We start from the raw sequence: 14,881 nt of genomic DNA on the forward strand, positions 1-14,881 counted from the left end.
CTTAACCGGTAGAATACCTAATCACCTAAATAAAAATTAAATAAGAAAACTCGGTGAGCATCCCAAAACACAGTCAAAAGAAGTTATGTTGCAGATGGTTGTGTTTTAAACTTTTTCGTCTGAGGAGAAGACGGATGTCGATATTCAGCACTCTGTCTTTTCTCCTCCTGGTCATAATGATGGACCCATGGCTTGTCCCCCATCACAATATTCTACTTTATTGTACTATATTATTACTATATGATGCTACTAAAATATTATACTAATGAAAGAAAGTAGTCTCCTTCATCATGTTAGCGCTGCAAAAGTTGCATGCAGCTTTCCCATTGATGCTGTTTGTTCTCATCTGTGAGACAGCGTGGTACCCATCAAGCACAGATTTGATAGTATTTTATGGATTTATGGTATCCCAATTTTTCAATAACGAAGTGGACATGTTCCTTGGATATTCCAATATGGTTTGCGATATGCTTTTGAGTGTCGATTTTCCGGTCATTTTGAAACAAATCATGGATGAGTTTCCAAGGTTTACATGTGTCAGTGATCAGATGTCCGCTGTGTGTTTCATCAACAATTATGGCTTTTCCAGGCTCGTAACCACCAAATTTTATTACCCATCGATTAAAAGTAGACCTGTCAGTAGAATTGTCACCATAAAAAGTGTTTAAATGATGATGACTCGGTAGGAGTCACTTTTTCGCCATTTAAAAATTCAATAACAGCAGGCTGTTTAACTTGGATTGACAAAGCACTAGAACACATCTCCATACCTCTGCTTCTTGAAATACACTGGATGAACGCAACGACCTCAAACCTGCGCATGAGTGTTGAAGGGGAATTTTACATCCACATGCTACCTGGTATGCTTTTCAATGCCATTTTGCTCACATACTACAGGCATGTGTGCATTAGTGTTCAGCCGACCCTTGAATCTGTCGTCTTTAGAGAATCATGTTTCAGTAACATTAAAAAAATCCTAACACAGCAGATTAAATGGTATGAAACATGCAGTGAACATTGTATACATGCTGTCAATCATTTGAGGCTTCAGAATTGTGAATTAATATCCTAGTTTCTCATGTTGGGCAGTAGTTCAGGGGTAGAGCATTGGACTACTGATCAGAGGTCCCAGGTTTGGTTCCCAGGCACGTCTCTCTGGGAACCCTTAGCTCCATCCAAGCTGTGATTTTTTAAACACCAGTTTTTCCTGAGAAACTATAGCTGGCACAAGGGAAAGAACTGGCCCCCCCTACCCTGAAATGTGGATTTCACTTGCCTTTGGACTTATTATTGGGTTAACTCTAGCATCACATACCAAACCAATCTTCGGGTTGAATGCTGTGTTTATGATTTATCCTAATTTCAAGACAATTTTATACTGATTGACTGCAATTAACTGTTTGTAGAAACTTGTGAGGTTCCATCATATTAAGTACCTTGAACTTGTTACCAAAAATTTGAATTATTCCTATTGAGCATATGATTAACATTGATGATAGTACTTCTGGAACTGACTACCATAGAATTGAGTCTAAACTTTCTGGAAATATAGTAATGTTTTTTAAGCAATATGGAACTCCAAAGTGAAAATTTCAAATAAAAAAGCTCATGTGTGGATTGCACAACATCTACTGTACTCTAGTAATTGGGATTAGTAATTAATATTCTGAAAGCCCATGGATAAAGATGTATAGGGATCTGTACATGCAGAGAAAGTTGTTCACAAGTTACTGGTAGAATTTAGAATATAAAGGCCATCTATAGTAACATTTACAGTAGTAGTGTAATCCTTAGCAAATTGTTGATTTTCAAGAAAAATGTACTCTACTGGGGCTTAAGGAGTAAGGAAGAAAAAGTAGCTCAGAGGTTATAAACAATAAATTATAAAGGAAGAATGTGCACTATGGCAGCCAAGAAGTCTGCTTGTGGAAATTGAATGCAAAAGAAATGTAAGAATGATCTTTTCCAAACCTTGAACCAAGTTAGTAGGGATTGTAGACAGACAGGGAAGGCTCTTAACAAATCCAGTATGGTGACCTGTTAAAGCAAAAATATGGGAGACAGGGTGGATCAATTGAAGTCTTAAACTCCTTGTAAACAAAGATTCTTTTGATGGTACTCAAGGTAAGTCAATTATTTATTTCAGATAGTGATGTTTAATATCTTAATTTTTTTAAAGATTTGTTGGGCAAAACATAAATGTTAGATTACGGGAATATAATGATCAAATTATCACGAAAGGCACAACATGGAGACATTCCTTTCTTGAACACCAGGGAATCCAGTGATCTGGGAAACTCTAGAAACATTTTTTTTAGTAAAAACTCATGGAATTTCAACATTTTAGGTAAAAACCCAAAGCAAAGATATTTACCAAGTGTACAAGTATGAAATGTGGATTTTTTCCAAAAACAAATCAGAATGATTAAAAGAGCTTCATTTGAAGTGTGCTCCATTGCTAGTTAGATAGTTTTCCTATCTTTTGGGCAATTTGTGGGTAACTTGCCTGTAAAAATCTTTCCCTTTTGCCGTGAACCATTCATCAAGTCATTTTTTCACATCTTCGTGTGAACTTAAGTGCTGCTCAGCTAGTGCATGACCCATAAATACAAACACATGGTAATTGGAAGGAACCAAGTCGGGTGATTTAGCCGCATGGGGTAGAACTTCCCAGCTGAGTGCTTCCAACGTGTTGTGAACTGGGTTTGCCATATGTGATGGAGCATTTTCATGAAAAAAATGACCTTGTGTTGCCTCTCTTGGTATTCTGGTCTTTTTTCTAGAAGTAAATGGTTCAAATTAAACATTGTTGTTGTTAGCATTCAGTACTAACTGCTTCACCAGGTTTTAACAGCTCATAGTAGACCATGCCCTTCTGGTCCCATCAAACACAGAGCATCTTTTTTCTGCCAAAGCGATTCGGTCTTGTGGGTCGATGCACCTTAGTCTATCCATGATTTTTTATGCTTGGGGTTCTCAAAATATATCCACTTTTCATCCCCAGTAAAGATACGACACAAAAACGACTTCCTTTTGTATTGTGCAAGCAAAATTTCACATGTGTTTTTGTGCCTCTTCATCTGACTGTCATTCAACTAATATGGTACCCATGTGCCGGCCGTATGAATCTTTCTCATCTCTCGTAAGTGATTGGAAACAGCTTGTTGACTAACACTCAATTGCTCTGCGAGTTGTTTTGTGTTAGTGAATCGTCTGCATCCAACAATGCTTGCAATTCCAAATCTTCTTACCTTTTTGGCAGTTTTCCGTGTTCCTTGTCTGCAACATTATTGTCACCACTTTTGACGTGCCAAAACTATTGTTCACGTGCATCTTGCGATGGAGCATGTTGGCCATAATTTTTTCGAAGTAATAGAGTATAATTCAGCAGCAGTTTTCTTCAAATGAAAACCAAAGATTAATGCTGTCCACGAATACTCTTTGTTTGATATAAATGTCAACATATTGAACACAGCAACACAACACTATTCCAACACTTTTTCAATTCATCACGTGTGCACATCTGACACTTGTAGATGGCACAACGAAATGGCAGAACAAAGTGTCAAATCATAATATCATAAACTTCATTAGTGTACCATCTGTTGTCTGACATCTGTATTTCATATTTGTACACCTGGTAGGATTATACGTATTGGTTAAGTGGCTTTTGTACATTTTTGCAGACTGTACCTACTTGTGCTGTTTCTGAATGAACTCATTGCTGTGTGTACATCGTAGGCTGCTTTGGCAGTAGCTCTACATTTCCCTCTTCTCTCCCTTCTCCAGCAGCCCTGCCAGCTGCTGCTACTGGCTGGCAATCTTAAAAAATGACATTCATCAAAAACTTTTATTTTTTGTACTTTGAATGTTATTTTGTTTTCGCTGTGTTAAATGATTGGAGAACTGCCCCTTGAGTTCATTATTGTAGACTTTATTTCTACATCTTGTTTTATCTTAAAATAAATTTCTTTGGGGATTTTTCACTTCCTTTGTTTAAGCAAGAGAGCACAACTTTGATTTTGAAGGCCTGGGGGGCTTAAGGTAATGGTAAAATTTTGAGGAAAGTTGTTAAAATATATTTTCAGTTGAAAAATAATTGTTTTTTTTTTAATTATGCAAACAATAAATTTTAATCTTTAAATTCTCAAAGCCATTAGGATTCAGTGGTTTTGAATGAGGTTCGTTTTAAAACCAGGTCCTAATTTTTTTGGGTTATAAGAAACCCATAAATTATTTTGATCTATTCGTTTTTTATTATTACATCTATATTGTGATCATTTTCTAGTTATTTGACCTGCTGGTTATTGTATTAATTCCTTATTCTAGACCATTGAAGAATTAGAGAAAGAAATGTTAAATGGACAGAAATTGCAAGGTCCTGTAACAGCTCAAGAAGTCAATTTCATGCTGCGGACCAAGGGTATGGAAAGCAGGTAAATGAATTGCCAATATATATTCTTGTGATTACTAAGCCTATTCTAAATTACAGATGTAATTTGGTTTTTTTATAATTGAGTACTCAGGGTGGATTCCAAAGGTAATACCATTGAATTTCCCACGCCGCTCCTATTGGTCAAGTGGGATCGAACCACTTTGGGTAGATGGGGATGCTAGGCTTTGCCGCAAAACTGATCTCAGCGTTCTTTAAGCTATGGAAGTGGCAGGACGTCAGTTATTGTAAATCTTTGCATGCCAACCGTGTCACAAAAAAAATAGAATTGACGGCTTAAAGGGACTCTGCTCTGTCCTACTCACAAGTTTCGAGGTGGTTAAAGGCTTTTAAGGAGGGCCAGGAAGAGGTTCAACCCGAACAATGCTCTGGGCGGCTGTCAATTGTTGGCCTCTGACCAATGATTGAGTATCAAGATGGTAGCCAATGAACTGAACTTGTCATCTACTGTTGTGTTTCGCATTTTACTGAAGATTTAGCGATGAGGAAAGTGTGCGCCAAGCTCGTGCTAAAGGTGTTGTCAGATGACCAAAAGACCAACCAAGTGGAAATTTCAAGTGAACTTTTGCAGCGTTTTGAAAATAAACCTGATTATTTAAAAATGTCATCACTGGTGATGAAACCTGGGTTTTTAAATACGACCCAGAAACAAAATGTCTAAGCTCTGAGGGGCACACCTACCAGTCCTCTATGCCCATAAAGGCAAGAATGAGCAAATCTAAAGTGAAAACAACGCTCATTGTTTTTTTCGGCAGTGAAGGAGTGGTTCTTAAGGAGTTGGTTTCTCAAGGACCGACAGTTAACGCTGCCTACTATGTGGATGTAATGGAAAGACTCTGAAAAAGGGTCATCAGGACAAGAATAGACATTTCCACTACCTGGCTACTCCATCATGACAACACGCCTTGCCACAACGTGCTACAAGTCCGCAAGTTCCTGGCCAAAAACTGGGTCCCAGTGTTGCCCCACCCCCTTCTAGTCCTGATGTCACCCCAGCAGACGTTTTTTTGTTCCCTCGGATTAAGACAGCACCGAAGGGAACCAGTTTTTCATTCATAGAAGAGATCCAATCAGCCGTGAGGAAGGCCTTGCGAAAGGTCTCCGAAGATGCCTTCCAGGGCGTGTACTGGTCATGGCAGAGTCGCTGGAAAAAATGTGTAGTAGCCCAAGGACAGTACTTTGAAGAATTTTAAGTGTCTATGCAAACCTGTTGTAGAAATTACTTTTAAAAAAATAATTGCATTACTTTCGGAACGTATCCTATAAACCATGAAATCAATGCATTCAGAAAATCCATAATTGTTGTTTAATACTTTTCACCTGGCTGTGATAAATTTTGTTTTGCAACACATTTAAAAAGGAGAAGGAAAGGTAATATTGCAGCATTAAAAAATTTAATTATTGCTTTCAATTATATTAGCCCAGGGATTTTTTCATTTTATAATTTCAGTAAGTAGCTCATTTACGTGTAAAATATAGTAATATAAGGTAAAAATTAGGTTTAATTAATCTCCACAAAGAAATATAAAGTAGAACATTAAGATGAATTGTCATAAGGGTAGAAAGGCATATGATGGGGCCAATTAGGCCATTCTGATATTTTCTAAAAGGGCTCTCAAACCACACTCTGCTCAAAATAGTTTTATTTCAAATCATTCATTTGAATGTGATGCTTGTACCCCATATATACCATACAATGCTCAATAAGCAAAGCATGAGTATCTGAGGTAATGAGGAATGGTTATGAATTAAAAAAAAATAAATTTGTAAAATTCCACATTTATAACTTCTAATGGAGTCATGTGCTAGTGCGCTTTACAATGCAACAATTTCAGAGTAAAAATCATATGCCTTCACTGGGATATCAGTGTGTGGAGGACAGCTTGGTAGCTTAACTGGCTGAAGCATTTGGCCAGATCCCAATTGAGGCAAATTATTTTGAAATTTTGAAATTGTTGCATTGTTAAAAAATTTGTAATCAAATACATATTTTGACAGTTTTGGCAATATCAAAGTGAAAATTTCCTTATGTCCTGAAATACTTTGTCTTTGCATCTCATATATTTAAACAGAAATTATTCCATTTTGTCACATGTGTTTAACCAGTCCCATCGTCATGAAGTCATGAAAGATCCCCACCACTGTCATAGCTTAGTTTTCGCTGATGTTATGGTTCTCCAGTGCAGGATGAAATGTCCTAATGGTGACATGCACAAACAAACCAGCTGTTACTTATAAAAAATCCACTTTTAAAAGGGTGGAGGCTGTAGGAGTTGCATCGTTCCATTGTAGGGTACTTGACTGTCATTGTTTAACGTGAAACTGGATTCTTTCCCCTTTCCAGGTTTCCTCTTTTCACAGCCATTCATAAGATATGTACTGGAGTCCTGAAAGCAAACGAATTGGTGGATTGTGTTCACCAGCATCCTGAGCACATGTGAGTAATATGCAGGAGGACTGGTATCAAGACGTGACTGCCATGCACGACCACACCCATTCCCCTCTCTCCTCTCTCAATGCAACCAGAGCCCTTCACCTAGAAGCCGCCTCAGGGAAGCTTTTAATCCTTTGCCTTGGGTGCTCCCCAATTCATTTTTTGGCAGCATATTTTTATTAGAGAAAATCATTACTGTATGTGGTCTGTATTAATCATTCCATTTGTAACGTTTTAAAATTATTTTTGTATCCTTTTATGGCTTGAGAAAAATATGAAAAGTAAATTTTCTGGATCACAGAGTATATGTGTGGTGCTCTTGTGTAATGTAGAAGCAGTTTTTATTTTGTTACCGGCTATTTTTTTATTCGTTCACTTAATGTTCTGAAATTTTATTGCAATATTCTATTTTGCCATTTGGTGCTTTTTATTTTAATCAATTTGCCATTAGTGGCTCGGACAGGAATCTGCCCAAGACCAATGGTTGCTGTAGCCAATGTCTGGAGATTTGTGACCATTTTGCACGTTTTATTAAGAGTGCATTGTGATTCCAGAGGGGGCCTAACCAGTCAGTCATAACCCTGTCTTCCAGTGCCAATTTTCATTTGGTATACAATTTGGATTGGCCAACTCCTGGTCCCTTTCGGAATAACTCTTGAAATAATTCCCAAGTGCAGTTGCCATGATGCTCATTTGGCTTCAAGTTCAAGGAGTAATGAGTGACAATGGCTTCTAGTCCATTTCAAAAGAAAGCACAATGTACAAAAGGATAGATTGGGGATTTAGTTGATGGCTGTGCATAGATGCTTTGTTTTATACCTCAGATGTTTTGATGTTTATAAATGTGGTATCTAAATTGAATACCAATAAATGAGTTGAACTAACTTGCATTTTTTTGATCTGATTAATAACATTTGATTTTCCTATTGTTTTATGTTTTGTTCTTTTATTGGCCTGCATGAAGTAGTATGCTCCAATAATTTTATAATTTTTGTTGCATTGTTATAGTTCTAAATTCTGAACTCATGGTGCCATTGTCCTATGTATGAAATATTTCCAACCCCTTGCCTGTGACAATGGGTGATTACCCCGATAATGCTTGCATCAATGGTTAAGGTATTCTGTTGAATTGAGGAAGTCATATATCTTGCAGATTGTAATGGGGTAATTGCCTGATGTAGAATTTGATTTGTGGAGTTAAAAAGTTGACATAGTTTGCACTTGCACCAGAAATTATTTTTTTAATCATTTATTTTTGTTCAGTACAATCAGTGTTTGATCTTTTACTTGTCAGAAAGGTAGTGACTTCATCAAATAATTATCATGCTGAATTCATATCTTTTCATTCACATCCAAAATTCATTAGGTAATAATAATTTTTTGGAAGAAGTAAAGTTCTGATAAATGTTATATATTAAGATTCAGTATTATCTCATTGTACATATCATATGCCTTTCCTACAAAAAAGCAGAAGGTATTGCTGACTTTAATCCCTCAGTCAGGATATTCTTCAGTATCGTATTAAGACTATGCTGTTGGTAATTGTGATCATTGTAGTACTTAGCTGTGATGACTTCAAGTTTTATCTGTGTACTTGCATTAATAATGAATTGTTATGTATTAAGGTGGTTTAAATAGCCTAACTCAGTAGGTATGTGGACATATAGAACTTAACGAGGAGTATGTAGTGAAAGTTGTCCTTTAGGACATGCATAGTCAATCTCTGAATTCTGTGTTCTCTTATCAGCCATTTCAAAGTGGGGCATATGTAGTTAAATTTTGAACATAGCATTTCTGTTGTTATAGCGAAGGAGTTTATTAAATCGAATTACTATGTTGAGAAAAATGCAGTGCAAGTCATGTGATTATTTTGAAATGCAAACTATCTGTGGCGGGTTGTTGGAGTGTCACTGAAATATGAGATATTTCTTGATACATTATGGTGCATGAAGTGAGGCAAGGGGTTTCTTTGTCAAGGGAGTTTAATGATAGTTATGAAATTTGGGACTCTGATTTCAGCTGGAGATGTCATCTGTAATACGTTCTTGTGTGTTTGTAAATAAGTGTTGTCAAATTTTGTGGGATTCCCGAGGAGAGAAAGAGAGAGAGAGTGAAAAAGAGAGAGAGGTGAAAACAGCAGGCATCTGCACCAGGTTCTTCCTCCTGCATTTTTTGTGGACATTGTTATTCTTGCCATGCCTTAAATTAAAAGAAAAAAAATTAATTTAGCTTTATTGTCAAAACACTGAGGCATGTAAATTTTTTAAAAATTAGGTCCAGACTAAATTGAATGGTGCTGAAAATTTTGGGCTAAATTTTGCTGCATGTACCGATTCTTGGGCTGAAGAATCACAAAAATCGGATAAAGGTTGAAGTAAAGTGATTAAATAGGCATTTAAATCTGATATCCCATTCCTTCACTTTATAAATTGTTTCCAGCAGCTTGTCTTCAATAAAAATGTTTAGTCATCTTAATGATACAAATTCTAAATTGTTCATGGTAAAAAAATTGTTTTATAAATCAAGTCACATTAGCTCGCACTGGCAGCAAATTACTACATAGAAGAACTTCATGAAATTGTTTTTACTGACTTTGTAAAAGTTTAAGAGAAAGATTTGGAGTTATTTTCGATTACTGTTTTGTACTAATATGAATGTCAATAAATGACAGTGTATTAAGTTAAATATTGAGATATAAAATGGCATGTATCAAATGGAGCTGACTAACTGCTGTCTCAGAATTGGTAATCATTTCTGAATTTTCCTTTAATTCCTTTTATAAGCATCTTTGCATACTTTAAACATTTTCCGATTGCTCTCCACTACCATTCATTCACCTGATAAGGCTGTTATTTTAAAGGAGGTAATGTATCTCATTTCAATAATGCAACCATTGAAACAGGTGGAAATCACTGCCCTAAAAAGTGAGTAAATATGAAAGAAATTATTTTGTCAGTAGTAGCAGTTTAAGTGATTTACTTACATAGCTATTTAAATAGCAAAGACATGTCTGCCAGAGTAAAGCTTTTAACCTTAGTAGCACAAATTTCCATTTGGATTTGGATCCTCACTCATAGGGGAAAAGAGTACAAATTATGAATTAATCAGATAGCCCAATAAACTGTGGAGTCCATGGTTTTTTCTTTAAGAGTATGTCAATGGCAACACCTAGTTTTCTGTCTCCATTTTCCCAGATTCCTGAATTCTGCTCTCACCTATTAAAGTAATTGACTCATCCAGACGTGCAAATGACTGACCTATAAGCCACCTCCTTTGTTGACACCAGAAAGAAAATAGGACAGTAGATTCAGAAACGCTATTGTCATAAATATTATTTTCCAGATGAAAGACAGTGGCTTTTGTATATTTTTTATAGGGTGATTAATAGTTATGCCTGATGTGGTTTCATTTGCTCTCCATGAATAATGAATATTTTATTCAAAGTTTTGATGAATGCAAAAATTATACAGGTAGGAAATGATTATTTTTAGAAGAAATTGTATAAAAAAATCAAGGTTTTGTGATAGCCACATAATTAAGAGCTATTGTTTACAAAAGGAAGGGTCCTAGGTTCTAATTCTGGTGATGCCTCGGGACATTCCTCTTAAAATCCAAATGGAATGGTTTGTGTGTGCTCAAGTGCTTTATGGGAAACTGCAAATGGTACTGGGAAAGGAAATGACCCCGAATGCACACAGTGGTGGTCAGAGAAGAAATCTTGCTTCTTTATCTTTTTTTATTTATGTGGGTTTCCATGTTTTGTGGTTATGTTAGTGCAAATTTGATTTTAAAATGGTGTGTAAAGATGTGAACAAATTTCATTAAGAATTGCAAAGAGTAACCAGTAAGTTGGTAATTTTCAGTAATTAATGAAATAATTCATATTTTGTTTGTGAATAACAATTTCCCAATCTAAGACATTCGTGTGTGCATGTTAAATGGTTATCTTATGAAAATAATTGAAACTAATATTGAAAAATAAAATAGCTGATAACAGTTGGCTGCTGAGATATGAATGTCTTCGACTTTACTGGTTGACAAATAATGTTATTAAATATGTCATACTTATGCTGAATATCAATTAATTTCATATTACCATTGAAAATTTTGTGTTCATAAATAACAGTAATTAACTTAAAATTCATGCTTCTGGGGGATCGAGATGGTGCGGCGGCTAACGTACTGGCTTCCCACCCTGAGGGCGCGGGTTCAAATCCCGGCGGTGTTGAATATTTTTCAGAGGTATCTCGATCCCTACTTGAGGTGCTTTGTGGAGGGCACTTTGAGTGAGTACGCCGTCCGTCGGATGGGACGTTAAACTGCGGACCCCTTGGCGCTTTTCGTAAAGAGTAGGCTAATGCCGACGCCGGGTTTCTCTCCACCCTTCATCCCTTCCTATCCATCCCCTATGGCGCAAATGACCTCAGCTGTCGGTCGCCTCCCCTCAAAACTACTACTTCATGCTTCTGTGAAATTTTTGAAGTGCCATTAAAACTGGTTGGAAGCAATTTTGTCATGTAAGGTTAAGGCATAACCTAGTGGTACATGATGGTCCATTTCTAAAACATTAAAAACATTTTTGTTTTTTTATATCATTCTGGTGTCCCTTTTCATACAATTTACTTGTACATTATTTGTAATATATTCACCCGTAGATTATTGTCTATGCATTTAACACAATGTTAACTATGAGTAGAGATAGGTACTAGTAATTTAAGGGAAGGTGACTGACAGCTGAGGTTATTTTTGCCTTTAGGGATGGATGGGAAAGGAAGAAGAGTGGAGAGAAACTTGGCGTTGGCATTAGCCTATTGTTATGGAAAGGCACCTAGGGGTCTGATGCGTAACGTCCCATCCGATGGATGTGTACTCACTCAAAAGTGCTCTCCACAAAGCATCTCAAGTAGGAATCGGGATACTACTGAAAAATATCTGCAGTCTCTAGGAGGTTAACCTGGGCCATCACGTCAATACTTATTCTCTTGGTGGGAAGCTAGTACGTTAGCCACTAGGCGATCTCGATCCCCAAGTAGGAATAGGTCCCCTTGGGAGATTGTATTCCTTCGCCATGATTAACTATCGAATACCAAGAACAGCATTAAAAAATGTGGAGAATTTGGATGGCTACAGACTTGCACCATTTAGACAAATATATATTAGGAATGCTTTATAATCCATTTAGTTTTGATTTTGGAAGCTCCATACTTTTTGTTTGAACCACATCTGTGAACTGTGATTTCATGCAAATTTTTGGCATATGTGGCCGTGAGTAAAAATTTATCTTACTTGGCATGCTTTGATGATTGTTATTATAGTCATGAATTTGATCATGATTCTCAGCCCTGGAGCTTTTCTATGATATGTCAAATATTCTTAATTAAATTTTGGGGGGCCCACTTCAATTATTATGCTGACCACTGTTGTCCAGAAGGATGGCAGCGTAGCCTACAAAATATTTTTCACTAATAAAGTGCCACCAAATGCTTGACCCTGTAATCAAGGTAATGGCATTTTTTCAATTTTATAAAAAGGTCATAATTCTGCACAGTATATCTTTGGACAGAAAAAGGTTGGGTTGTGTCAATCATGGGGATGCAACCTTTTCTTACCCAACTAGTGGCATGGAGATGTTTGAAGTATAGCTAGAATCATGCTCCCGGCCAGGTGAGTGTTGTTGCTCTGCTATCCATCTTTATGTTGCTCTGCCTCCATCATTTATGGTTTTGCATTCTTATTTGGATCAAGGGTTTATGTGGCAAGGTGAGTGAAAGTCTTGCCATGTGTAAAATGATAGTATGCTAACATCTTGCAAATTTATTCTAAACTCAGCAAGGGAAGATATGTAGTGGTGCCTTGTTAGAATATTCATGGTAAAACTGTCAAGGACATCTTGCTCTGTTTGGTTGTTTTGATATATCTCAAGAGATCCTTGAAATTCACAAAAACAATTGGCAAGTATGGTAAGAAAAAGAATTGTAATCTTTTACCACAATACCAAATTAATTGTTAAGCCTCTTATATAGCAACATCATTTATATCATGGCCAGTTAATGGGATGGGAGCATATTAGTGATTAGTTTACTTTCTTACTGTGATATGTTTGATGACAAATCCTCTCCTTTCTCCTTATCATGATAATCAAAACTCTCTTCCAAAGTGTGATATTATTTTGATGGCACTTGAAATGATTCAGTGAATGGGACCATTCACTGAATGTTTAACCATTTGATGTTAATGATAGCAGCTGTTATTTGATATGTAAAAATACTTGTACCAACAGTCATGGCTCCAGGCTTGATAAACTAAACCCTCAAGTATTATGGGAAAAATCAACCCCAGCTGTACACATAATATTGGGCAAAGGATATGGTGAGGGAAATTATATGGGAAAAATAATTCAAAAAATAAAATGATATAGGGGGGTTAGAACAGAACAAATGATTCAACCAAAATACGATAGCAAAAATGCTCTGGCTAAGGTGTACTAGATAGCATTGACCCTCTCCCTTATTGAGCACTCACCCAGACAGGGCTTGCGAGAGATTTCTCCCTGCGTCCTTGATTCCTTCTAGCGTCTCCCTGATTCCTTCTAGCGGCCCACTAATCACAAAGTAAAATAAATGCAAATTAATCATGCACACTCTACTTTTGATGTACTCAATAGCATTGATCCTTGCAAGTCTTGAGCACTCATACACCCAGGGCTTGGATGAGATTTCTCCCTACACCAGTGGCTTGCCAATCCCTCACTTGCTTTGATATGCATAAGCGTATCCAAGCTCATAATATGGCCATAGTTACCGTTCCTTTTAATTCATTAAACTCTAAAGTGAGAGCTAGTTCCTTTGGACTGGCAATTTCTGGTGATAAATAATAATTGGTATGCTTTCAAAACTCATAAATTAACAAAGCAGAATCAAAAAAACCATTCAATAAACTAAGTATGAGGGTGGTACAATAAGTCCTTAGAAAAAAGGGTTTTTTTGGGCAATTTTTTTAAGCCGTCTAAAAGGTAGGATTTTGGAAGCTCCTCAAAATAGGGATTTGTTTGATCAATTACTTCCTAGTTAGACGTAAACCTTCGTCCGCCAAGGTATTTCTTCCAGTCTGGAATTAAGAAATAGTCATTGGGGGCCAAATCTGGTTAATACGGTATGTTGTAATAATTGGAACTTAAATTCCATAATTTTGGCCATCGCAACTGCGCAGGTGTGCACCTGTGCATTGTCTTGATGAAAGAGAATCTTTTTCAGATGAGGGCTTTTACTTGATTTCTTTGCTCAGTCGTTCCAATAATGACACATAGTACTCTCCTGTTATTGTTGTTCCCTTTTTCAACTAATCAATTCAGATGATTCCGCAAGCAACCCAGAAGACCATGGCCATAATCTTACCGGCCGACTTGACCGTCCTCGCCTTCTTCGGAGCCCGTTTGCCTTCAAAAATCCACTGTTTTACTGTTGCTTTGTCTCTGGAGTGTAGTAGTGTATCCATGTTTCATCAGCAGTTGTATATCAACGCTGAAACTCATCAGGAATGCGACAGAAAAGCGCCAAAGCAACCTCAGAGTTGACCACACGATTGCGTTTATTCTCTGCTGTGAGTAAACGCGGAACCCATCTTGCCAAGATTTTTTTCACGGCAAATTTTTCGTGCAAAATTGAAGCTACTGTACTTTGTGATAGGCCTATGGCTTCTACTATTTCGCGCACTTAGAGTCATAGATCACTTAAAATCATATTGTGGATTTCGTAAACACTTCCACGTTTTAACTCATTCACCCAATTGTAAACAGTTGCAAACACAGGAGCAGATGTGCCATGAACTTCGTCTAACTCAGCTTTGATTTCTTTTGGTGTCAACCCTTTCAAATCAAGTGTTTAACCACTGCTGGACACTCATTTTCATAGGCAAATTGAACTTGTTTACTTCAATCGATGACAGCAATGAAACTATATGATGGATACAGCTGCAACTTTAACAGCTTGCTAGTA

The 14,881-nt window shown here is 36.8% G+C and overlaps 1 protein-coding gene across 4 annotated transcripts in view; it reads left to right on the plus strand.

Moving 5' to 3' along the window:
* The window catches only part of Gpdh1 (Glycerol-3-phosphate dehydrogenase 1), a 46,063-nt gene that overhangs the window by 7,460 nt on the left and 23,722 nt on the right, over positions 1–14,881 (plus strand). For 2 of the 4 annotated variants that reach the window (XM_071588661.1, XM_071588662.1), the window contains exons 7-8: positions 4,330–4,436; positions 6,798–6,890. In XM_071588661.1, the coding sequence (XP_071444762.1) occupies positions 4,330–4,436; positions 6,798–6,890 (200 nt within the window). Of the gene's footprint in view, positions 1–4,329; positions 4,437–6,797; positions 6,895–7,338; positions 7,772–14,881 lie in introns of those variants that run through there. The other 2 variants (XM_071588660.1, XM_071588663.1) reach the window with 2 other exon arrangements.

The sequence above is a fragment of the Hetaerina americana genome, unplaced genomic scaffold, assembly GCF_022747635.1.
Source record: "Hetaerina americana unplaced genomic scaffold, ioHetAmer1.1.p SCAF_3, whole genome shotgun sequence".
Taxonomy (NCBI): Eukaryota; Metazoa; Arthropoda; class Insecta; order Odonata; family Calopterygidae; genus Hetaerina; species Hetaerina americana.